The sequence below is a fragment of the Megalobrama amblycephala genome, linkage group LG12 (assembly GCF_018812025.1).
Source record: "Megalobrama amblycephala isolate DHTTF-2021 linkage group LG12, ASM1881202v1, whole genome shotgun sequence".
In the NCBI taxonomy this organism is placed as follows: Eukaryota; Metazoa; Chordata; class Actinopteri; order Cypriniformes; family Xenocyprididae; genus Megalobrama; species Megalobrama amblycephala.
Window position 1 is genome coordinate 12,771,550 of NC_063055.1, and position 27,115 is coordinate 12,798,664.

The following is a 27,115-nucleotide window of genomic DNA, read 5'->3' on the forward strand; positions in this document are numbered from 1 at the left end:
TATACCAAAATGAATCTGAGGCTAGTTTGTTAGCTTCAACAGACATCATTAGACACATTATATTATCAGTCGGTCAGTTTTATTGAATCAGCCCACCACCAGCACCATGATATCTTCAGTTAATCAAAGAAGGTAATGAAACAGTCAGAGAACAGGAGCCAGCCTGCTGAGTGGAAAAATACAAGTGTGTTTGGAAAAATGAGAGCTATTTCGAATTAGGATACATGACATAATGCCCAGTAGAATCATACAACTTTTTAAAGAAAATACAAGTGTGTATGGAAAAATGAGAGCTATTTCGAAATAGGATATATGACATAATGCCCAATAGAATCATACAACTCTTTTAAGATGCATGGAATATGTATCTCCTTGAGCTTCCAGAAACATTCTGAAAGGAATTAGTGACAATAGGGTGTCAACAATAACACAAAAGCACCACTTTGAACTAGATTTTGTACAGCTGTTCTGAATTATTAAAAACTCCCATTCTTAATGAGAAGTCATGTTCTCCTTCTATGGCAATTTAACATGTTCTAGACAGGGTTTTAAATCAAGTCCAACATGTGAAAATGGCAGATTTGAACAACTTCCCCACAAAAGTATGTAACCAGTGCTCTTAATTTTTGGCTCTAAAATATACTTGACACATGAATGACATTTAAAAGTGATTTTGTGATGCTATTAAAATATCATTTCCTTCCCGATAATATACAGTAAAAATGTGGACAGGCTGTAGGTTTATTTTATTCAAAACTGTATCTGTTTTTATATTACAATATAAAAAGAAAACTTTAAAATAAAGATTCATCTGTCTTGTTCATTGACTAGCAAAACCAAATCTAACTCCCATATGTCTGTTTCTCCGTCCAGTCCTTCCGCAATGTCCTCATCCTTCTTCAAACACTTTGAAGTGTCCATCGGGGACCGTTTGGTCCCCTGATGTCTCTGGAAGGCTTGATGAAATAAATAAAGTGGAAATAAAAAGAGCTTGTGTGTCTTTGTGCAAAATCAACCAGCCAGCCAATGGTGTTCGAGCATCCCAGCCAGCTGTAATGCTATTGGCTGATGTGTCGCCAAGGAGGAGGGGACTGCTGGACATTGAGGAGTGAGCTGTCTATGAGTCAGTGTGTTTTGTCATTCAGTTGTGTAGTTCAAGAACAAATAAAGAACTCAGAGTTCGTCTCGCGAGGCACGGGACGCAGGCGGTGGTGTGTCCCCGGTGACGCTGTTCTGGGCGACGGAGTGAATTTGTGCCTGCTGGGCAGTTTTTTGAGCATACTGTCTGTCCCAGTCTGTGCTGACAGCCTCGTCATCCCAAATAGTGGACGTCTCTGTGTCGCTGAAGTAACCCGGCTCACCCGTATAGTGTGTTGGGTACAAAAGCAGCGGCTCAACAGAGAAAGCACGCAGATCCCTGGGATCAAAGTGAGACATGTATGCCGCACTGAGAGAGAGAGAGAAAGAGAGCGAGGATGAGGGAGGAAGAAAAGCAAGGAGCGTGAGAAAAATTACAAACTGGAAGATTTTTTTTTTGGTGGATAAATTATTTATATAGTTTTTAAATTTTTATGTAAAAAGTTTGGGGTTGGTAAGATTTTTTTAAGAAGTTAAGTTTTTGAAAGAAGTTTCTTATGCTCACCAAGGTGGCATTTATTTAATCAACAATACATTAAAAAGAGTAATATCATGAAATATTATTACAAATAACTGTTTTCTATTTTAATATATTTAAAATTTTAATTTATTCCTGTAATGGCAAAGATGAATTTTCAGCATCATTACTCCAGGTTTCAGTGTCACATGATCCTTCAGAAATCATTCTAATATGCTGATCTCATGTTTAAGAAACATTTCTTCTTATTATCAATGTTGACAACAGTTGTGCTGCTTAACATTTAAAAAAAAAAAAAAGTTCAAAAGAACAGCAAATATTAATTTCTTTAAAAAAAAAAAAATCGTATTGACCCCAAACCTTTGAGCGGTAGTCTATATAATGTTAAAATTAACGAAATTTCAAAATTATCTACATAACGATAATATTTTACACACTACATCTAGAGAAACATTGTGTTATTCACTACACTTTATGCTAAAACAACAGTAAATTCACACACTTGGGGTACACAATGAGTCTTTATCTCTCTCTCACACACACATACATACCAAAACACAGAAAAAGGAGTATATTTATACAGTAATCCATCTGTCTTATACCAATGGCCCTTCCCCCAAACTCAGAGAGCTATCAATGGGAATTTTGTCCCTCTAAAGCTGGCAACAGGAAGAACTGGCCCTTCCCAAAATTCCTTGAAGAAAGAGCAGGGAGAGAGAGAGACAGGGGAACCCAGAGAATGCAAGACAACAGGGGAGAAGGACCGCAGGGTACTGAAGGAGAGAAAGAGAAGGGCCAGTAAAGGTGACACATATTGGGGGCACAGCCAGTGCTGAGCAGTTCTCCCACTAGAGGAAATGAGGTAGAAAGGCAGTCATTGTGTGACCCAGCAGGGACACCGTACTTATTTTCTCACTCTTAACAATCTAGCACTGTGTCTGTGCCACTCAGCAATACAGCCCCAGTGTGTACCTGTGTGTAACTGCTGCAAAAAACACAATCTATCTATCTATCTATCTATCTATCTATCTATCTATCTATCTATCTATCTATCTATCTATCTATCTATCTATCTATCTATCTATCTATCTATCTATCTATCTATCTATCTATCTATCTATCGCTGCATGATTCTTGATCACAAAATCACAAAATTCTGAATCTTCTAAATAAAATAATGTCATTTGAATTTTTTTTTTTTAAACAGTTTGAATGAATGATTCAGTGACTCACTCATAAAGGCTTAACTTGTTTCATTACTGAATGAATTAGCATTTTTGAATGAATGATTCAATGGCAAATACATTTTTACAGTTTTTTTTACAATCGTTAGGACACATTTCTCAATACTTAGGCCACTTTTTCAAAACTCTTCACACAGTTCTCCTAACCAACTTTCATCTTGGCACAGTAGTTAATTTCACATTCAAAATGCACTAAATCTACCAAAACACTTCATTCATGTCTCAAATCAACTCATTCTTCCAGAACACTAGCAAAGGTTTTCACCCAGCAAACACACTTTGTTAGTCATAAAATACTGACCTAAAAACACTAACATCAGGTATCATTATACAAGAGTTTTGGCAGTTGTTGTGTCTGAGTGAGAAAAGAATTCATGAAATTTGAGAGATGTAGTCACTGAATGCATTTTGTGCCAAAGCAATGATAATTGATCCTCAGTTTAGCCCACATAGACTTCTGTTGTGCTCACTGTGTGAAGAGTTTTGCAAAAGTGACCTAAGTATTGAGAAATGTGTCCTAGCGTCTGTAAAAAAACTGTAATAGTCATTGTCGCCACCTACTGATGTAACAATGTAATTGATACAATCTTTATTTGAAGCATCAAGTTACTTTCAAAAGGCGATTTCAAAAGGTGACTATTTTGTTTGCTAATGTAGACATCAGTGTTTATATCTGAACTATTAACTTTTATCTCAGTACTTCTGTAATAATTTCAATTACTGTGACATAGAAATAGTTATTTTTATGTGGTTTAAAAGACTGTTTGTGAAGCTGTTTTATACCTATACATGAAAACTGCTCCCTCTGGGTCAGTGGTGATCGTACTTGTCAAAGGTTTAATAGACATAGCCGACTTGTTGTCATTTAGGAATAAGCATCCATCCATCCATCCATCCATAGCACTTACTTGGGGTGTTTGTTGAACATGACTGGCAGGAACTCATCTACAGGTAGCATCTTGCCAAGAGGCTGAGCGGCGAGGAGTTTCTTGGCCCCCTGCTGTGAAAGAGCATAACCTAGAGTCCAATATGAGTAATCGGCCTCCACCAGGTTATTCACACCCTCTACAGACACCTCTGGCTTAGCTACTTGCATCCGCTTACGGCCCACATATCTATTGAGAAAGGCAAAGAAAGAGAAAGATGTTTTTGTGAGCAATGAAAACGTGTCATCATGTGCTTGTTCATCAGCTGGTGTTGTTCTTACATGAGGTCCCAGTTCAGCTGAGCTTTTTCAACATCCTCCATGATGGTCTGTAACCTCTTCTTAAACCGAGGCTCGAACCTCACGTCATCCTCCAACACCAGCACATGTTGCAGACCCCTCTCCACCACCTATCACATACACACACACACACTGTGCACCTTTAAACTGCTGGAACTAAACAGAAAATGCTTTGTGTTTTTGAAAAGCTCTTTCAGCAATTGGTAACATTTACTGGATTGTTGCTTGTCCAGCCGAGATCAACTGGACAGTTATTTTTATTTTATTTTATGTTTATTTGTGAGTGTGTCTGTACCTGTTTCCAGGTGAAGTGGTGGCTGAGGAAGCAGCCAATCTCTCCGCGAGTCAGAACCCTACCAGAATACGGATCTTTATATCCTGGCATCATCTCTATACCTAGAGCCTGAAGCTGAGATGTATTCAGTGACCTGAGAGAGAGTACAAAAGGTAAGATCTACAAAGTTTGACTTTCACTCGAATGGTTCTGCCACATTTCGAAATACCCAAACACCATAAACGTGATGCCGCCGATGACTTACTTCCCATCTACAGCAACAACCAGCGTAGCCTCAATACCCAGCACCGCCATAGTGTTCAACATCCTTTCCCTCCGGTCCAACCTCCGCTTCAGATTAATCAGAAAGATCTGAGGGGAAAAGAGAGAACGAGAGAGTCTGAGGCATGAAGCAGGACAAAATAAGAAAATGTCACTTCACAGAAGCTTAAATCAGCTGAAGGTTCTCTGCAGGGTAACTGTCATGAGTGTCCAGTCAAGCAAGACATTCCAGAGATTCTGCTCTCTCACCTCGTCAAAGCCCATCTTGTCCTGGGGTTTGGGTGGAGTGAAGAGGAACTCGGAGGGTTTTACGTTATGATCGACTGTAAGAAAAGGCATTTGACTAACAATTATACACTGGGACATAACAAATTTGAAATAAAACCTCCAATTAATGGAGGTTGAAAATAAAAAGTCTAAAAGAGTTAAAGTGCTGGAAAAAGGGTTGTTTATTAGGGGCAGTTGCAATGGGTGTGCTTCATTATGGGTGTGTGTGTTTGCCTACATTGTAGGGACCAGGCAACGGTCCCTAAGAAGAAAAAGCCTTTATAAACATACTCAATGTCGTAATGAAAACATAACAATGCACAGGTTTCAGTGAGTGTTTAGGGTTATGGAAAGGAAAACATCATAATCTCCTCCATGACAGAAAAACAAATGCATATGAGAGTGCATGTGTGTTACATATAGATATATATACTACTGTTCTAAAGTTTGTGGTCAGTAAGATTTTTAAAGGAAATTAAGACTTTTATTCAGCAAGGATGCATTAAATTGATACAAAAAATGACAGTAAAGACATCTATAATGTTACAAAAGATTTCTATTTCAAATAAATGCTGTTCTTGGAAAAAAGAAAATAATGTTTTCCACAAAAAACGTTTTGACCACTGATAATAAGAAATGTTTCTTCAGCACCAAATCATCATATTAGAATGATTTCTGAAGGATCATGTGACACTGAAGACTGGAGTAATGATGCTGAAAATTCAGCTTTGCCATCACAGGAATAAACATTTATTTTAAAATATATTAAAATAGAATACAGTTATTTTAAATTGTCTTTTGAATTGTAGTGAATGACTGAATGAATGAACATCCATGAATTGTATATAATGTGTTGTTTTGTAAATGATAATACTTACTCATGGCCTCAGTGATGGTGTGTGTGAAACTCTCCTTCTCATCTTCTACACTCTGCTGGGCCTTCAGAGGTACAGGCAGAAAACCATAATGCTCTCTGTTACACACGTACATCTGTACACCTACAGAAAAAAACAATAGCATAATACATACATGTCATGGAAACACTGTATAGCCCACCCAATACAATTAGAAACATGAGTGTTACATCATTAATATGTGTTTGAGTGGTTTTGTGCTGTTACAGTTTGTATTCATGGGTGTGTTTGGAATCATGATGCATCGACTATGTGTTAGCTGTGTGTTCTCTGGATGTACTGTAACTCCACTGCATGCTCTCTCTCACACACATTATTTCCTCAATGGAACATCCACAAACACCCAAAGAGGCCATAAAAATGCCCAGCTGGAGCTGGTTATGTTAACCACAAGATTATCCGACATTAAAGCTACCCTCCTCAGCAACATGGAAAGTGGAGGACAGTTGGAGGTGCTGTGAATTATGTGTTATGTTCTGATCCGTGTCTGTTCTGGGTCCCAAAAACAGAAGAATGCCACTTTAACTGCCCTCATCTGTTTGCTCTGAAAACATTCTGTGCTTAAAAACACTGATTTCAAAAACAACTCATGCACTTAAGTAATAAAATGGTAACAATTGCAATAGTGGTCATTAGTTAAGGTTATCATGAACTGACAATGAAAAATATTTTAGCAGCTTTTGTTAATCTAGCAGAATAGTACATAAATATAATAAAATTATATATATATAATTTTTTTATTTTAAAAGTGTTGTATGTATGTAATGTAAAGTCAAATATACAATTTTTTCATGTTCAGTCATAGTGCAGTAATATAATTATATTAATTTAATTATTTAATATTTAAATTAAATATATATAATTTAACAGATTAATAAATGCTAGAAAAAATGTTGTTCATTGTTAGTTATAGTTGATAGTAACTTCTGTAATTATAGTGTAGAAAAATATACATTATTTCTAATGGACAGCTGTTAAAGCAACCCAGTGGAGATCTCTCACCAGCTTGTCGTGCAGAGAATGCAAAGACCATGATGTCGTCAAACGCCCAGCTGTAGTCGGGGTGAGGTGGGTAGAAGGTCATTTCTAGCGTGGCGCTACGTCTCAGATCCAACAGGAAGGTGGAGTGCACCATGGGAACAGAGAAACAGCCCAAACGCTTCCACTCACGGATAGGCTGGTAGTCTGGGGTGCGCTTGTAATAACCCTGAGAGGATGGCAGAGAAACCAGGCTATTGAAGTAGGGTGAATTCAGGGTGATTGGGACACTTTTTGCCATTGAGATGAATTGGAAAAAGTGTTCCAATCAACCTGAATTCACCCTACTGTTTATAATTAGTTTCCAATGTGAATGTTGAATGTACATTTTGTGTACTGGTGAAGAAAAGCAATAAATCTTGCCTTTTCACCCAAAAATTAAGTTTCTGTCATCATTTATTCACCCTCATGCCGTTCCAAACCTGTATGACTTTCTTTCTTTCTTCTGAAAAATCACAAAAGATGACATTTTGAAGAAAAAATAGTTTTGTTGACCAAGGACAATCATTGATTGGACAAAGTAAAATACCTCAATTTCTTAAAATATCTTCAAAGTTCCTCAGAAGAAAGAAAGTTATACAGAATTGGAACAACACTAGGGTGAGTAAATGATGACGGAATTTGTATTTTTGGGTGAAATATCCCTTTAAAATAATACTCTTTTAGTCTGTTTTCTGAGTTGACAGAGCTGTACCTGAGGTGTGATGCCACACCAGAAGTTTGAGTAGAGGGATCGGGAATCCAGCATAGGTGCCACCAGTGTGAAATTCTCTGCCATCATGAGATCCAGCACCCGTGGGTTGGTCAGGAGGTTATCACTGTCAACAAACTGAGAGAATGACACATGATGAATATGGTAGAGTATTAGACCTTGTGGTTTTTATTTAACTTGGGTATTACAAGAATGGCAGCATGATCTTACCAATATATAATCAGCCCAGCGTTCTCGTGCAGCCTTCAGTGCCGCCTGCCTGAGCTTCATTAGATGATTGAAACGAGACGGAGCCCAGTGTTTCGGACCCCACTCATCCGTGTATGACCTTACATCAGAAAAGATGCATACACATTTTCTTAAAATAAAATAAAATCTGTTCAATTGGCTGAACTCCTATAATAAGCAAACTTATTCTACAGATATCTACACCACTACCGCCTTTTTTTGGCCTTTATTTTAATTTTATATATGGTTTAGTAAAAAAAAAGAACAAGAAATGATAGAGATAAGATTGGGAAAAGGAAACAAACTCACATCCTCTGCATGAGAACCACAGCATAATGTGTAGGAGAAAGTACACTAACCACTAGGGCAAAGATCTGACTGTGAAAAAACTGTCAGTGAAAAAAACTCACAAAAAGCTATCATATGATTTCTGAAGACTTGGAATATAGGGAATAAGTCATATGGAACACTTTCATGATACTTATGGTGCTTTTGTATCATTTTTTGTAGCTTAAAGCTGCAGTCTGCCATTTTTCCTCTTTGTTGCCATCTCTGTTTGAAACCTGCAATTGCAGTCATATGCGGAATAGTTATCTGTACGTGCGTTGTGCCTCGGCACAGCTCGTCAGCGCGGATTTCAGTAACATTTCTGCCACTTTTGTTCTGACCAACTGAAGAAAAAAGCTTTAGGCCTACAATAAATCGTGCTACCAATGATGATTAAATCTAACGATCGCTTAGCTCGGATCATGCCAAACTGTGCAAATTATTATTACGGTTATACATTGTTCTCAAATTGTTAATGTTATACATCAGCATTGAGTGACTATGTGTATTTAGTGTGTATTAGCGTTACCTGTAGATTTCAATTTCTGTAGCCACTCCACAGTTCAAAGCCTTTTGCTTTTTGACTATGGGTGAATCTCCAGTTGTCACTGATGATTGTCATTTGGGTCTTCCTGGATTACAATCCGCCATCAAAATAATAAGTTTAATTATTTCAGCTGCTGTGAGAAAAGGCTATAAATGATCCGCTGCAGCAGCATCCTCACATAATAAAACCGACTAGCCTGGATGGGACTCCTTCCTTTCTGTTTACAGACGTAACGTAATGACGCAAAGACGAACTGCTGCATGCTCGAATTTCCCATGGAAATCCACCAGGTCGCTCTTATTTTAAAACATTATTACAAGCTTACTGTTGTGAATCGAGCTAAGATAAGGAGATAGTTTTGAACACTGGCTGGTTAAGTACTTGCTCAAAAATAGATTTTTTTAACCAAAAAAAGTTACGGACTGCAGCTTTAAAAGCATATGTGCTCTTAGGTACATGAAAATTAGTATGTTATAACATAATATAATATATAATATAATCTAGAATTCTTCAACATTTCCATTTGTGTTCCATGGAAGAAGGTCACACAGCTTGACAGAATTATTTAATCCCTGTTCTGGAAAACATTCAGTTTAGATGAGAAAGAGATAAGTAGACTGTCGCAAATTCCCGACATAAACAGCCATTAGTGCTAATTGACTGACACCATCTGTTCTGAAACAAGATGTTTTTAACCAACCGTGGCTCATCCATGGGTCTCCATTCCACGTAATGATATCTGCTCTGCCTGTTCTTCAGCCATTCTCTCAGCATGGCTGTGGTGTTGTCCACATTATGGTCCGTTGCAGCCCTTCAAAAGACAAAGGAGAGCTTACTTTATTTTAACATAAACAAGACAAACTTCAAAAACAGCTGCTCATCAGGAGGAGTGAAAGAGTGATGCATCCTTCAGGCTAGGGTGGAACAGAGAACAATGTGTTTTGATTTAGTATTTCCTTCTCCTAGACTCAAAGACTTGTGTGATGATAAGACTATTAAAATTCACATAAAGATGTCAAAAGTGCTATTTGACAGCGCTAGCAAGCAGCTAGCCAGCTTTTGCCAGTGCTGATAAATTCCTCGGGAGCAGTTATGTGCTTGCAAGGAAGTGAGGCACTTAACAACCGCTTGCCAACACCAGCTTGTGAGAGGTAAAAGTCGTATTGTCTAAGTTTCATATTAGCATTTCAAGAGCCTAACATAGCATGCTTAAATATGTTTGCTGGCAACTCAGAGATAAAGTGCAGATTTAAGTATGCAAAAGATGAGCAATTATAGACTTCATAAAACAATATACCAAAAAAATGATGCAAAACAGCTCAACTAATTCATGTTTTGACTACATTAAAAGCTCCAAACATACAAACGCTGTGACATAACAGTAAGTTTTCCCAGTATTACTACACTAAACACTCACACAAGCACACAAACACACACAGTGTCCTCAGTTGAGTCAGGGCTGTTTGGCTGTGCCAATGGAAACCTCCACTGCACAGGGACTCTGCAGTAAAATCGTGCGGGAAAGAACCAACAAATATTGACATCACCTCAGTTGTCACATTCACACACACATGCACATTTCCTCGCCCCACCTTTACCAGAAATAAAATCCAACTGGTGTTTTTAATTCATATTTATACAGTTGTACACAGCATTGCAGGCTGTTCTGCAGTAGAAGCAGGATGATAAATGAGGCAATGGGGAAAATTAAATCGGATTCTTTTCACCTAATGTGTAGACGAGTAAAAAAAGGTTAAAAGAGTCATAATAATAATACAATATTAGAAAAGGCCTGTTCTTAATTAGCATTTTGTATTATCTTACAGTACAAATTACACATCCTTTAAACAATACAGGCCTACATTTAGCTAAACTGACACTAAATTACACTGTTCGCTTGATTTAAAGCATAAACTTTGCTAAATTTATTAAAGGTGCCCTCGAATGAAAAATTGAATTTATCTTGGCATAGTTAAATAACAAGAGTTCAGTACATGGAAATGACATACAGTGAGTCTCAAACTCCATTGTTTCCTCCTTCTTATATAAATGTCATTTGTTTAAAAGACCTCCGAAGAACAGGCGAATCTCAACATAACATCGACTGTTACGTAACAGTCGGGGTGTACGCCCCCAATATTTGCATATGCCAGCCCATGTTCCCAACATTATGAAAGGCATTAGACAAGGGCAGCCAGTATTAACGTCACGTTCGGATGTGCACAGCCGAATCATCAGACTAGGTAAGCAAGCAAGAACAATAGCGAAAAATGGCAGATGGAGCGATAATAACTGACATGATCCATGATATCATGATATTTTTAGTGATATTTGTAAACTGTCTTTCTAAATGTTTCGTTAGCATGTTGCTAATGTACTGTTAAATGTGGTTAAAGTTACCATCGTTTCTTACTGTATTATTCTGTATAATTCATAAACACAACTTCATTCTTTATAAATCTCTCCAACAGTGTAGCATTAGCCGTTAGCCACGGATCACAGCCTCAAATTCATTCAGAATCAAACGTAAACAATATAACAGTATACAATACTCACATAATCCGACGCATGCATGCCGCATGCATGACGAACACTTTGTAAAGATCCATTTGAGGGTTATATTAGCTGTGTAAACTTTGTTTAGGCACTGTTTAAGGCAAGCGCGAGCTCCGTGGGCGGAGAGCACGAGAATTAAAGGGGCCGCACAGCATAAATCGGCTCATATTTAATGATGCCCCAAAATAGGCAGTTAAAAAAATTAATAAAAAAAAATCTATGGGGTATTTTGAGCTGAAACTTCACAGACACATTCAGGGGACACCTTAGACTTATATTACATCTTGTAAAAAAACGTTCGATGGCACCTTTAAGGTGTAGTAAAACAAGGGATAAAAACAGTTTGCCGGTGAAACAAGTCAAAACACGGTTTATTCAAAATATATTATCTGAGGAAAAAAAGTCCATCTGCTCTTTTAATCTATTCTATTCTCATGTAAATTAATTAAAAGAAAATAATTTTAAAATGTTTAGATATTGTTAACAATACAGAAATATATACATTTATTGTATATATACATTGCCTAAAATTAATTTTTTACTACACCTGCCAATTTAAGGAAATTTACCAGCCATAACTATTTTTTTATTTTTATTTTTTTTACCAGCCATGAAACATAGATTAATCCTTATTAAAGTTACAAAAGTTATTTAGTCTGAGCCGATTTGAGTTATTAGGGCCCGAGCACCGATGGTGTGAGGACCCTATTGGAATTGCTCAGCCAATTATTCTTCTTCTCCAAAATGAATCGCATTTTTGAGGGCCTAAACGTTCTTAAAAACTCATGAAACTTTGCACACGTGTCAGAAGTGGTGAAAATTTACATCTGATATGGGTTTCAGAATTAGGTGTGGCAAAATGGCTCGATAGCGCCACCTACAAAATTTCAATTAAGCACCCTTCGTGCTACGTTTCACGTACAGTTATGAAATTCGGTAGACAGATGTAACAGCCCAATACCTACAAAAAAGCCCCTGGGTGCAAAGTTTGTAAACCCAACAGGAAGTGAGATATTTTGAATTTTCTCTACAAAATTTTGGCAGTTTTTGCCATTTTCACATGTTGTACTTTAACGAACTTCTCCTAGAGCTTTAATCAGATCAACATCATATTTGGTCAGTCTAATCTAAAGGCCTTTGAGACGTTAAATTGCGAAGATCTAGAGTTTCCGCTGAAAGGCGTGTTTGTGGCGGCCGGCCTTAATTTTTCTTTGTCTTTTGTTGTTTGATTAAAATTAAAAACACAGACATCAGCAGGAATATTAGGCTGCTGTCACTTTAAGAGCTAATGCGTTTTCTGTCTCAATAGTTTACGCTCACTTACAAGGATACTTGCCAAGCATGCCAGACAAGTCCTGAAAAGGTGGTTGGAAGCAGTATAGGTCATAAACCCCGCCCTCTCCATGGAATGTAATGGGACGTGAAACAAACTAAACAATCAAATCACACTTCAAATATTTTTGAAGGTTTCTGTCATTTTAGGGAGTTTTTAATCACACTGGTGTTAATTCAAGAGTTCGTTCTTTATATAAGTTTGGTTTTAGTTAGTTATTTGATGCTATAAAAACGGGGATGTGACATCATGATTGACAGCTGAGATTGACAGCGTCACTGAGGCCCAACAAACTTTTTTTCTGGATCTTCATGAAGAGATTGAAGCTTTAACATTAATTTCTACATTTCCATAACTGTTTATTTCACACAGCCATAATAAGTTGTTCTGAATGTAGGCAGGACTTTTGATATCGCGGCTCCACTTTTTGCTCACTACTGTGCAGACTCGGGCACCAAGTTCACTATGCGCTTGAGACTCAAGATGTCAGCGCCATATTCGGACACTGGCACCTTCGCATACTACAATGGAAGAGAACGAAGGTGCGTCGTCCATCTTTTTTTACAGTCTATGATACTGTAACTGTACATTTGGTCACGTTCAAGTTCTCACAACATTGCATTTCATTCATATACTCGCCAACACAGATTTTTTACACGCAGGCCCTGTGTCTACCCTGTTCCTACTGCCGCCTCCCAAATCTACACCTATGTCTGCCATGAACATCTGCAGTGAATAATACTAGTGTAAACCTGCAAAAACACATACACCACCCACAAACAAACATTGTCAGACAACAGATAACAGTGTATGCAGTGTGTGCATCTAAGTATACTCATATTATTATACACTCTTTGTCTTTAAATAACAAGTGATGGACCAGCTATTCGACACCACAACTGCTATTTTGTCACTCAAACACAGACAATTGCTCAGTCTTGCTCTTAACAACATATCCCAACAAAGAGTCCAGAAAATACAGGCCAAGATGTTGTATATGTGTTTTAAGTTTGCTTTATGTGTGTCCAAGGTTTTATGAGTGTATAAAAGCAGAGGGAACAGACAGCATTGAGCTTGATAAGCAGTCTGGTTCTTTATCACTGGTTCGAAACACCTGACACACAGGTAATGACAGGTAATGCAGTGTCTAAAAGATCACTGGTTTCAGACACACACTGCTTTTTTGATGACTTCAGCTAATATAAGTGTGCCACAGTTTTTTTAAAGGAAAACAGGCCTTCAAGATGCAACAATGTTTCAAGAACATCTGTGAAAAATCTATCAAAATCAGAACAAACAATGAAGCAGAAAAGCAATGCATGTGCATGTATTTATATGAGGATAAATACACGTGTGTTAGCTTTTCTTTGCATGCGATTCTCATTCTAGCATTTATATGAGGTATATTATGGCTCATTTCCACTGAGCGGTATGGTTCGGTTCGGTTCGGTTCCATCACACTGCTGCAACTAATATAAACATCTGGAATAATTGGACATGCTGCATCTCTTTAAATGCCTCTCTAATGGCTAATGATTTCACATGTGTTCTCCAAACCTCCTGGGGAGAGACCCATACAATGCATTTTGGGTTATGCTGCTCCATGACAAAGAAAACTGCACATATACACATACTAAAGTGTGCAAATACAATCTCTGGTGGGTATGGAGATTTATGATTTCTTTATGACATGACCTTATGCTACATTACTATATGATTGCATGATGTCTGAGTGTATATGATGAGTAAAGAATATATCTGTATCATATTTCTCCCAAAATCAAAAGAATTTATTTATATTTTGCATAATAAAAATTAAGCAAAAGCAAAAATAAAGCAAAGTCAGCAGCCTGTTTGAAGTCTTTGATCCTGTGTCTTAGCTCTGGCCGCAGGAGGCAACACTCATATTCATGACCGGACAAGCAAACAACCTGAAGAATTTGAACCTGCCAGCCTATGAATGACTCAAACTTCTGGTTTCTGAAGGTTCAGTCAGTTATATATCCGGGCAGACGCATTCTCTGCACCTTTCACTCTCACCTTTCGATCTCTAACAAATTTCCACACCCAAGGGCAACAACAGACTTCTGACACTGACCACGTTACATACACTTCATGGTCCAGGTATAGGTGCAATTATTTATGTACTTTCCCCTATCTGTGTATTAATTCATATTCATTTTTTTTTTTATGTTTGGGACACAAATCCTCAGTCCAAGCAGCAAGTAATCTGATATTTCACTGTTAAAGGGTTAGTTCACCCAAAAATGAAAATTCTGTCACTAATTACCCTCATGTCATTCCACACCCGTAAGACCTTCGTTCATCTTCAGAACACAAATTAAAATATTTTCGCTAAATTCCGATGGCTCAGTGAGGCCTGCATTGCCAGCAAGATAATTAACACTTTCAGATGCCCAGAAAGCTAAACAGTTATATATTTTATGTGACTACAGTGGTTCAACCTTAATGTTATGAAGCAGCAAGAATACGTTTTGTGCACCAAAAAAAAACAAATAACAACTTTATTCAACAATATCTAGTGATGGGTGATTTCAAAACACTGCTTCATGAAGCTTCGAAGATTTACGAATCTTTGTTTTGAATCAGTGGTTCGGAGCGTGTATTAAAGGTCCCGTTTTTTGTGGTTTTTTGAAGCTTTGATTGTGTTTATAGTGTGCAATATAACATGTGTTCATGTTTCGCGTGTAAAAAAAACACAGTATTTTTCACATAATTTACTTATCTGTATACCGCTGTTTCCACTGTCATAAAAACGGGCTGATGACTTCCTTGTTCTATGAAGTCCCTCCTTCAGAAATACGTAACGAGTTCTGATTGTGCCAGCGGTTCCTGTGTTGTTATTCGACAGCTCTGAGCGCACCGTGCCCAGAAAAGTCACGGCTCTTACCATAACGTGGAGATGCACGCGCTCAGTGTTATTGTAAACATGTCTTTAATTTTACCCTATCAATTTGAGCCGGAATCAGACCCGGTGATTGGACTGCGGGATGAAAATAACAGCGTTTCGACGACATGGCGACAAACACACTCTACAAACGCAACTCTTGTGTATTCCTGTGGGCGGAGGTTAGTCAAAAAACTGTTTTAGTGACGTCATTAAAGAAGGAAGTAGAGGGATGTAGTCCAAACTGGCCGTTCGATGTAGGCGACTTCTGTTAAATTAAAATATCTCGCTTGGCATTGAACTTTGAGCTTTAAAATTTTACAGATTTTATTTATACTCTAACAACAACATTACACACTAACTAAAGTTTGAAACATGGGATCACGAAGAACGGGACCTTTAAACTGCCAAAGTCACGCCCCCCCAGTGGTGAACCATTGAAATTTCGAAACACTTATGACGTAACAAAGCCTCATTTACTGAAACTATGTGAGTGTGTACCAGTTTGATTCACGCTCCGAACCACTGATTCGAAACAAAAGATTCGTAAAGCTTCGAAGCTTCATGAAGCAGTGTTTTGAAATCGCCCATCACTAGATATTGTTGAATAAAGTCGTTGTTTTGTTTTTTTGGTGCACAAAAAGTATTCTCGTCGCTTCATAACATTACAGTTGAACCACTGTAGTCACATGAACTGTTTTAAATATGTCTTTAGTAGCTTTCTGGGCAACTGAAAGTGTTAATTATCTTGCTGTCAATGGAGGCTTCACTGAGACATCAGATTTTATCAAAAATATCTTAATTTGTGTTCCGAAAATGAACAAAGGTCTTACAGATGTGGAACAACATGAGGGTGAGTAATTAATGACAGAATTTTCATTTTTGGATGAACTAACCCTTTAAACACCCTTTACTACTGAAAGGTATCCCATTTAATCTGTAAGTGGACCTCATGATAAAGGTGATGAAAAGTGTTTAGAGCTGCTTGTGTGTGTGTGTGCACAGCAGGATATTTAACTCTAGATTTGTATGTATGTGTGCGCTCCTGCTGTGCTTGGAGGAAGCAGGACCTTGCTTATAAAAACCTGATTTTCTTTCACTGCCTTTTTGAAGTTTATTGTAAGTCTCCAGCTCATTATCTGACTGCCTGAGGCTCACTCTCTCTTTTTGTCTCTCTGTTTCTCCTCCATATGTCATTATTGAAAGCATCTGGACACCACATGCTACTCACCACCATACACGCACATCTTATACTCTCCCCACCTGCACAGTATACAGCCATCACAGATAAAGAAGAAAAAAACATTAGATTACATGAAAAAAATCCTGAATTAGATAAACCATAGGAAAATCTTCTACTATCCAAACCTGCTTAGACAAAACAGTGAAAAACTTCTTCTAGGCCGATTACCAGTTTCAACCATAACAATGACAGTGTCTGCTGTATTAAGATTAGCATGTGCGTTCATAATGACAGAGAACAGTCTTGAATAACATGTATTGTTTTTATATCAGTGCTGATTTTTCTTTTAGATGCTCTGAAGCCTTGTAACTTCACCTGTGCTCATGCGACCCACCACATTTATAGTTTAAGGGATGGTTCATGCAAAACTTATAAAGTCATTATTTACACATCCTTATGTTGATCCAAACCTGTATGACTTACTGTATGATACTGCATATGATGAAAGAACTGTTTTTGTCTATACAATAAAAGCAAATGGGGTCAAAAATCAACACTGGACCACTGACTTTCATTGTATGGACAACTTTTTAAAAAAAACTTCTTTAGTGTTCAACAGATGAAAAAATGCATAAACTTTTGGAACAACATGAAGATTTGTAAATGATTTTCAATTTTAGGTGAACTATCCCTGAAGTTACAACACAAAAATTTGTGAAAAGATTTTATTTTCATTCCAAAGATTTCACACTATTGTTCCTCTACTCTTGAACCCCTGTCTGGTTGAGGCCTTTTGAGGTTTGAGTGGATGGGATAGACAACTGAATGGATCATTAACCATTGTTGGAAAGAGAAGAAACTGTTTCTGAACATGTTGAAAAGAACTATACAGAGAACGGCAGAAAAGTTCAAGTTAGGCTTTAGACCCCACTGAACTGACACTGCGCCAGGGTTTTAATTACAGCAATGCTCATGCAAACCTAATAAAAACACAAATACTTACAGCTGTAATGAAATAAACAATTATTTACAGATCTCCTTCAGATCAATACCCAACATATCGCTATCCTTTTCTCATGTCCTTTGTTTTATTCACCATGATTTGTTTATTTAATTTGCCAAAATGCCCAGCATTCCTCAACAACAGCATCTTAACTGCTGGAACGAACACATGAGTCTAAAGGGAAACTTCTTGCATGGTTGTCAAGAAAATCATATCATACCAATAAGACTAGTAGACAGACACAAGATTTCATATTTTCATTCCAAATGAAATGGAATTGAAACAAAAGTTTCCAAATGTAAATGTCCATTAGTTAAAGGTGCCCTAGATTCAAAAATTGAATTTACATCGGCATAGTTAAATAACAAGAGTTCAGTACATGGAAATGACATACAGTGAGTCTCAAACTCCATTGTTCCCCTCCTTCTTATATAAATCTCATTTGTTTAAAAGACCTCCGAAGAACAGGCGAATCTCAACATAACACCGACTGTTACGTAACAGTCGGGGTGTACGCCCCCAATATTTGCATATGCCAGCCCATGTTCCCAACATTATGAAAGGCATTAGACAAGGGCAGAACGTCTGGATGTGCACAGCTGAATCATCAGACTAGGTAAGCAAGCAAGGACAACAGCGAAAAATGGCAGATGGAGCAATAATAACTGACATGATCCATGATAACATGATATTTTTAGTGATATTTGTAAATTGTCTTTCTAAATGTTTCGTTAGCATGTTGCTAATGTACTGTTAAATGTGGTTAAAGTTACCATCGTTTCTTACTGTATTCACGGAGACAAGAGCTGTCGCTATTTTCATTATTAAACACTTTCAGTCTGTATAATTCATAAACACAACTTCATTCTTTATAAATCTCTCCAACAGTGTAGCATTAGCCGTTAGCCACGGAACACTATCAAACTCATTCAAAATCAATGTAAACATCAAAATAAACACTGTACTTACGCGATTAGACATGCTGCATGACGAACACTTTGTAAAGATCCATTTTGAGGGTTATATTAGCTGTTTGAACTTTTTTTATGTTGTTTATGGCAAGCGCGAGCTCTTGGGGCGTGGAGCACGAGATTTAAAGGGCCACACACCCTGAATCGGCTCATTTCTAATTATGCTACAAAATAGGCAGTTAAAAAAATTTATTAAAAAAAATCTATAGGGTATTTTGAGCTGAAACTTCACAGACACATTCAGGGGACACCTTAGACTTATATTACATATTTTAAAAAAAAGTTCTAGGGCACCTTTAAATGGAAAAAAAAAAATGATGGGTAGGTTTATGGGATAGAACAGTGGTTCTCAAACCTGTCCTGGGGACCCCCCCACCACTGCACATTTTGCATGTCTCCCTCATCTAACACACCCAATTCAACTCTTGCAGTCTCTACTAATTAGCTGATGACTTGAATCAGGTGTGTTAGATGAGGGTGGCATGCAAAATGTGCAGTGGTGGGGGGTCCCCAGGACAGGTTTGAGAACCACTGGGATAGAATATACAGTGTAAAAATAATTGTCTATGGAAAGTCCCCATAAAACATGAAAACTCAACATATGTGTGTGTTCGTATGTGGTACAGGTGTCCCCTACATTGTGGGGACCAAATATTTGACATTGTGGGGACAAATTTTAGCCCATATGAAAAAAACAGCTTATAAATCTTACTAAATTATTCTTATTTTATGTAAAAATGCAGAACATTTTTTGTAAAGGGGTAGATTTAAGGTTAGGGAACAGAATGTAAAGTTTGTACAGTATAAAAATCATCATGTCTATGGAAATCCCCATAAAACACAAAAGCCCAAAGTGTGCGTGTGCGTTTGCTTTCCAGTGGCTCTCCCCCCATCATGCATAGGCTGACGTGGCTCCCTGGCTCTGTATATTGAGGAGGGGGCAAAAGGGCTTGTGAAACCTCTGCTGCACTCAAATTCCTCCAGCCATTCTCTGTCAACACAGCTCTACCATGTCACACACAAACACACCTACTGTAGAGTATGAGGCCTGTTCACCCCTGCTGACAACAGCAATTTATGCCACGTACCAATACATAATCAAGTTACAAGTTCATAATCACATTCTCATTAAAAGTACAAATACATTTAATTTGATACAGCTGCATACTACAGCCTCAGAGACTGTAAACGTTCCATCCACAGCATTATAGTTTTATCAGCTTTTCAATGACTCGTTGTTCTCTTATACATGTGTTTTGGAGTTACAAATGTGATAAAAGCAACAAAAACAGCCAAATATGTTGTAAATCACAAAAACAATCACACATCAGTAAAGACAGAAATGTTTTGCTCAAAGCGCATATAGGACCATAGACTAGCCTAGAGCAGGAGAGATTCCCACAGTCTCACCTGACGCACTGACGGAGTTTATCAAACATTCACATGAACTCAGACACGCTCCCGTATCTTCCTGACAATATAAACACATCTGCTACGATGTTAAAAAGTGTGTGATTTATGCAAAGTACAAGAGAAAGACAAATAGACAGTAAAAAATGAGAAAAGTGGTGTGAGAGAAAAAGACAAACAGTGAGAGGCAGACAGATAGATGGATTGCTTGCTGTGTAGACAATGTTAGTCATCCCAGTGGTTTACCAGAAGGATGAATCCAGCAGACAGCACTAAAACTGCAACAACACAAACCTCTGTTACTTCGAAATACCTAGTTATTCACTAAAATATGTCCCTGCAGAGCTGCTTGCTTCACACATGTCTTTTGTCCTCGGATCTTGAGGCAAATGTGCCATTTGGGACAACCTAAAACAACTGTGACTGAGACAAAAGTCTCTCAGTTAGAGCGTCAGACCCAAGGAAGTCTATCTAATACCTGGAGAGAGAGAATATCTCCCAAATATCCCAATAGAAGCTGCATTGGACCACACAATATTTTGAGTAAATCAGCTGAGCTATGTGAATAATCACTCCAGAGTTGCAAGAAAATAACAATAAAAAAAAAAAAAAAAAAAAAAAAAAATTATATATATATATATATATATATATATATATATATATATATATATATATATATATATATATATATATATATATATATATAAATTTTATATAATTAAATATGCAATTTTCTAAAATGTTATTAAAAGCCATCTATGGCTTAAATATTTTTATTTACTTTTGCAAAACATTTTCTCAGAATACACTGCTCTTTTTTAATAGACATCATAGAGATTCTGTTTGGGTCTAGAATGTAATATATGACATATGATCAGTGTCTTAAGTTAAATTATTAATTTATTCAGTCTTGACACAGTCTATTGTATTACATGGGTTTTTTAACCATTACATTTTTACATAACAGTATCACGCAGGTCACCTGCCCTAACTCAACTCACTGAACACCAATAAACTACTTCTCCAGCTCGACTCTAGACAGCCGTGACTAAAGCCAGCAATCGTCCTGCCTTCTGGACTTTTGTGCACTATTGTTCCTCTACTCTTGAACCCCTGTCTGGTTGATGACTTCTGAGTTTAAGTGGATTGGATGGACAACTGAATGGACGTAATCAATGTTGGAAAGGGAGGAAGGAGAGTGGCAGAAAAGTTCAAGTTAGGCTTTAGACCCCACTGAACTGATATTGCGCCAGGGTTTTGATTACAGCAATACTCATGCAAACCTAATAAAAACACAAACACTTACAGCTGTAATGAAATAAACAATAATTTACAGATCTCCTTCAGATCAATACCCAACATATCTCTATCCTTTTCTCAAGTCCTTTGTTTTATTCACCATGCTTTGTTTATTTAATTGCCAAAATGCCCAGCGTTCCTCAACAACCGCATAATAACTGCTGGAACGAACACCTGAGTCTAAAGGGAAACTTCTTGCATGGTTGTCAAGAAAATCATATCATACCGATAAGACTAGTAGACAGAAACAAAAGAGCAGTCAGCTCTCATAAACGAGTCTGTGTTTAATGAATCTGATTGTAACTTGATCAGTCATGTTTAGCTTATGTCAGAAGTTGTGTTAGCGCCATTAGCTTGAACACCGTTTCACTAATTAACGGACTGTGCCTCTAGGGAACATGACGCTGGATTCACTGTCTGGGCCATTAATCAAGACACTGCCAGATGAGATTGTCCTCTCTGTCTCTTCTGTTTGCACTCACAATTCACTTCATATTACAGTAGTACTTTGTTCATGCTAAAGCCAGTCGATCGCAGAAACTGTAATCATGGTCCCTTTAAAGGATTAGTCCACTTTTAAATAAACTTTTCCTGATAATTTACTCACCCCCATGTCATCCAAGATGTCCATGTCTTTCTTTCTTCAGTCGAAAAGAAATTAAGGTTTTTGATGAAAACATTCCAGGATCATTTTCCATATAGTAAACTTCAATGGGCACCAAACAGTTGAAGGTCAAAATTAGTTTCACTGCAGCTTCAAATTGTTCTACACAATCCCAGATGAGAAATAGGGGTCTTATCTAGTGAAACCATCACTCATTTTCTGAAAAAAAAAAAATTGAAAATTATATAGTTTTAACAATAAATGCTCATCTTGAACAAGCTCTCTTCTTCTTCTCTATTAGAATTCCAGCAGTGTAGACACTGCTAAGTGTATTACTGGCCTACACAGGTCAAAGTTTGAACTAATTGTTATATACTATTGAACTAGCATATTGCATATAAAAATTAGTTCAAAACTTTGACCTGAGGAGGGCAGTAATACACTTAGCAGTGTCTACACTGCTGGAATTCTAATAGAGAAGAAGATAGCTAGTTCAAGATGAGCATTTCTGGTTAAAATGTATAAAATTTTAATTTTTTTTAGAAAATGAGTAATTGTTTCTCTTGATAAGACCATTATTTCTCGTCTGGGATTGTGTAGAACAATTTGAAGCTGCAGTGAAACTAATTTTGACCTTCAACTGTGGGTGCCCATTGAAGTTTACTATATGGAAAAAAATCCTGGAATGTTTTCATCAAAAACCTTAATTTCTTTTCGACTGAAGAAAGAAAGACATGGACATCTTGGATGACATGGGGGTGAGTAAATTATCAGGAAAAGTTTATTTAAATGTGGACTAATCCTTTAAAGTTGATGTAACAGAAGTAGAGTCAGATCTTTTCTTCATATTGAGATGTACATCTGAGTGAAATGGAAAATTAAAAAAAAAAAAAAAAAGTGTAGGGCTGGGATTTGGTTCTGTTCACTGGTTGATTGGACAGAGGCAGATCTGAATACATGCCTGCAGTCGATTGTAATAAGGGGGCGGGATTAGGGTTACCAGGATTTCGCAACTCAAAACTAGCCCAAACCTTAACCCTCATGTTCCGGGGGGTAAAATACAAGTTTTTTGGCAGAGTTCCCCTAGTAAAATTCATATTCCAGGGGCTAAATATCATGTTATTTGGGGTTGCTTCAGCCCGCGGACATGAAAAACAACCCACGGCAACAGTGTTAAAGTAGCCCAATTCCGTGGGAAAACCGCAGACTTGGCAACGCTGGGTGGGGTTTAAGTGGACTAATTGATTGGAGAAGTCCTGCATACATGCGCAGTCTTTTCACTGGAAGATCAGGTTATGACATATTGATTAAGAATTATGAGGTCAAAAAAATTAAACATGCATGTAACTGTTCATAGTAAGATTACTGAATTAAACATTAAGTGAATTTTTATTTAATGTCAACTTTAAGGGAGGTCAGTGCACTTGGTGGCCATCTTGGCTACAACAGCAATAACAGCAATGAAACTGTATTGTAATGTTGCTTATTCTGTACTAATCATGCTATTTAACAGTATTTTTCAGGCTAGTTCAGTTAATGCACATGCAAATTCTAGTGTAAAAACATCTCCTCCACCTAATACAGTCTCTGATCCAATCTGAGATCCATAACAAACCAGAGAAGAGAAAGTGGGAGAGAGAGAGATGTCATAGTGGGTGACCTGTGCACATGGTCAATAGGGATGGAATGTGGATTGTTAGGGCACTCGTGGTGCCCCTGTGTAATTTTCAACAGTTCCCCTCCCCTGCACTTTCCTCTCTCTCCATCCTTTCTTCCCCCTAATTCCCCGCATTCTTTCGCAAAGCAGTGAGACTTTCAGCCTGTCATTTGAATGCTCCGTTTGTTCAGTAAACTTCTGAAGGTTTTCCTGATAGTGCGCATACAAACATAAATGTTCAAAGACAGCTAATTCATTCAAGTTGGCTTGAAATGAAAATTCACCCTATTTTCTAAATGCATGTTATACTGTGAACAATCTATTCATGTTCTTTCTTTCTTTTTGAGTAATGTTAATGAAAATGTCATAACTGGACCTTCAGGTGAAAATGACAGACTTCTCTCTGATGACATATGCAGAACTTTTACAAGCTTGCATTAATCTGCTCCATTATCAAGCTCCAATCAACAACCAATGCATAGAACCAAATCCCCAGCCTACATTCTTTTTTTTCTTTTTTGTTTCACTCGGATGTACATCACAATACGGAAGAAAAGATTTGTCCTTACTTCTGTTTCATCACAACTTTAATTTTAATACCGAATAATAAAAATGAAAAACTGTCAGACAAATTTTTACAGGTGATTGGTTAATTAGCTATAGTTCAAACAATTTACAAAAGGATTTCACTTCATAAGTATGTGCTTCATTCAGAACACTCCTGCCAAAAGAAATAGAGGTAAAGTGGTAAAACACAAAGTCATAACACTGGAGTGGAGTCTAATGCCAGCCCAAACACATGGAACTAAAAGTTCTCAAACTCGAAGCAGTTCCGCTCGGATGGTGGAGCATAGTGGCATTAGAGAAGGGAGGAGTTGAAATGAAAGCTGTGCATGTGCCTCCATTCAATGGATTTGGCTAGAAATGTAAATCAGCTGTTTACCCTTGGGAAAGCTAAAGGGAAGTGAAGACAGTTCCTATGATGTTCATCTGTAGTAGCATATAATTAAGGTTAGAAACTAAGCAGGAAAAAGACAGAGGCAAACACTCCTTGTATTTATTGAAAAATAGGCCTGGGGTGGGGGGTATTCATATAATTATGAAGAAGTTTGCAATGTATATTCGTTTCACCTGCGTTTTCAAATAACATTTCAGTAACAACAAAGGTTTACTAGTCAGAGCAAATAAATATAGGCCTGGGGTGCGTTTTCCAAAGCGAACTATGGTCGCAAGTTCCGTCGTTACCAATAGAGTTCAATGGGACTTACGACCAGTTGACTAAAGATGCTTTCAGGAAACGCACCCCTGATCAGTAATTGCAGTCGTTCGCTTGGGAAGTTCGCCATGTTTCGGACGGTGCAAAACATAAACTGCCATTACTTTTCACATTTTATTCGCTGATTATTACGCGTTCCCATATTACAAGTATATGTTGCATAAAAGTTAAAGATTGTTAACGGACGGTTAACTCGATACAAAAGTCAACTAATTGCGCCTCGAAAATTCTGCTGACAGAAATTCTCTTAAACGTAACAATTTGCACTCTAATTATAAAGAAACCCGACAGGACATGTTGCTTAGCCAGCAAATGTCTTTCATCTTCATTTAACATGTAATTAAATCCTTGCTCACACGCGTGGACAGTGTAGTAAAACCGCTTTAACAGGTCTGCTTCACGCAGACAGCGGCGTCTCTGTTCCTCTATCAGCCAGAAGGTTTTCATTAACCAAACCTTACCTGCGCGCGCTCCACAATAACTCCACTATGTACACGACCTTCTCAGTTTTCAACCACCACACTTGCTGCAAAAGCAAACCATCTCATCTCTCACACACACATTACACGTCCTCAACGGCAACACTGCACAAAAGCCCAATTTTGGAGATTCTCACCATATCGCCATCCGGTCCTTCGGGTAGTCCAGGCGGTCGATGCAGCCTAAGTAGTACGGCAGGCTGTGCGCCGAGTTTCGAGCCAAAATCGCGATCATGACTTTGGGTTTAAGCAGAGAGGATTCGGGCACGGGATTCAAGTCCTGCACGTGAGCCATAAGTTCGCCACGGCAGTTTTGCGCCATCAGAGCGCAAATCACAGCTACAATCACGAATCCCTCAGCCGGCATCTCTGCCTGATGGACACCGCTGTCACAACCTGAACGGGGTATGTGAGTGAATGAGAGGCTGAAAGACAGAGAGGGTGGGTAAGGAGGAGTAGAGAGAGGTGGAGAGGTTTAGAGTGGTCACCTTTGAGAAAGTGGGTTGCCTCCTTTAGATTTCCACACCCTTCACCAGGACAGATCAGTGAGGAGCTTGAAGGATGAGATCTGAAGTTACACACACACACACACACACGTCTGGTTCACTATCCTTGTAGGCACTCTCCATAGATGTAATGGTTTTTATACTGTACAAACTGAATATTCTATCCCCCTACACTAACTATACCCCTAAACCTACCCATCACACAAAGCTTTCTGCATTTTTACATTTTCAAAAAAAAAAAACATAATTTGGTATGTTTAACCATTTCCCCCATGGGGACCGCTTGGTGGTCCCCACAATGTGGATGACTTCAGGTTTTACTATCCTTGTGGGTACCATTTGGACCCCACAATGTAATATAAACCTGTAGCCTACACACACACACACACACACACACACACACACAATTTTTCACTATATTAGTGAGGACATTGCAGATTGATTGGGAAACTTTTTCTAAAGTCATCTCAATGGCAAAAAGAATGAATTCAATTACTATGTCATACACACTAAAAAATGCTGGGTGCCAGTGTCGGTCATTTTATTTAACTCAACTATTGTTTAAAAATTACTGTATTGCATGCTTAAAATGAACCCAAAGTATATTGAAAATGTATTACATGAATTACATGGCTACATGAACATTTATTAATAAGTTCAATTAATAATTAAACAATAGCCTGATCATATATGAAATTGCTTATCAATAAATGTTCTCCTTTTGATTATTATTGTTGCCTCTAGTAATTATGTGTCTGATTTTTAATTTCCAACCTATTATGGGTTCATTTTAAGCCAGCAATAGGCCTATAGCAAATTTTTTAAACAATAGTTGGGTTAAATAAAACATTTTTAACCCAACTTGGGTTGTTTCTAGCATTTTTTAGAGTAGGCCTATGCATCTATTTTATTATGTTGCCTATACCCTTTAACAATGAATGAATATATAATTGTTTATTTATTATTTTGGCTTTTGAGTCGCTGTTGGCCGGAGCTCTTTATATCCCCTTTTCCCCATTCTTTCCTCATTGCTCATTTAATTTTCCATCGGGTGCTCGATCTCATTCCATTCGCGTCTCCTCGTATATCCCAACACTTCTGAGAGTTCAGACATGACGTCATTACCGAATTCACTACACCTGCTGCTCCCTGTTCCCTCTGGAATCCCATTCAAACTGCTTTCATTTTTTGTGACATTCCAAATAATTTCATTTTTGGCGAATACCAAGCAGTAAGTTATAGCTATTGTTTGCAGCT

General features: G+C 37.7%; 1 protein-coding gene across 2 annotated transcripts; it reads right to left on the reverse strand.

The window, feature by feature from the left end:
- Positions 1-57: 57 nt before the first annotated feature.
- On the reverse strand, positions 58-25,941 carry colgalt2b (collagen beta(1-O)galactosyltransferase 2b). 2 transcript variants are annotated; one of them, XM_048210625.1, is made up of 13 exons: positions 25,841-25,918; positions 25,490-25,748; positions 9,374-9,484; positions 7,782-7,899; positions 7,554-7,688; positions 6,824-7,028; positions 5,786-5,905; positions 4,890-4,963; positions 4,624-4,730; positions 4,380-4,512; positions 4,067-4,194; positions 3,768-3,974; positions 58-1,447 (listed from the first exon to the last, which is right to left on the reverse strand). In XM_048210625.1, exons 2-13 carry the CDS (start codon positions 25,717-25,719, stop codon positions 1,174-1,176), a joined length of 1,842 nt encoding a protein of 613 aa, XP_048066582.1. In that variant the 5' UTR covers positions 25,720-25,748; positions 25,841-25,918; the 3' UTR covers positions 58-1,173. The 2 variants fall into 2 exon arrangements, with proteins under 2 accessions (XP_048066582.1, XP_048066583.1); XM_048210626.1 differs by lacking the exon at positions 25,490-25,748 and having other exon boundaries at positions 25,841-25,941.
- Between the last annotated feature and the right edge of the window lie 1,174 nt (positions 25,942-27,115).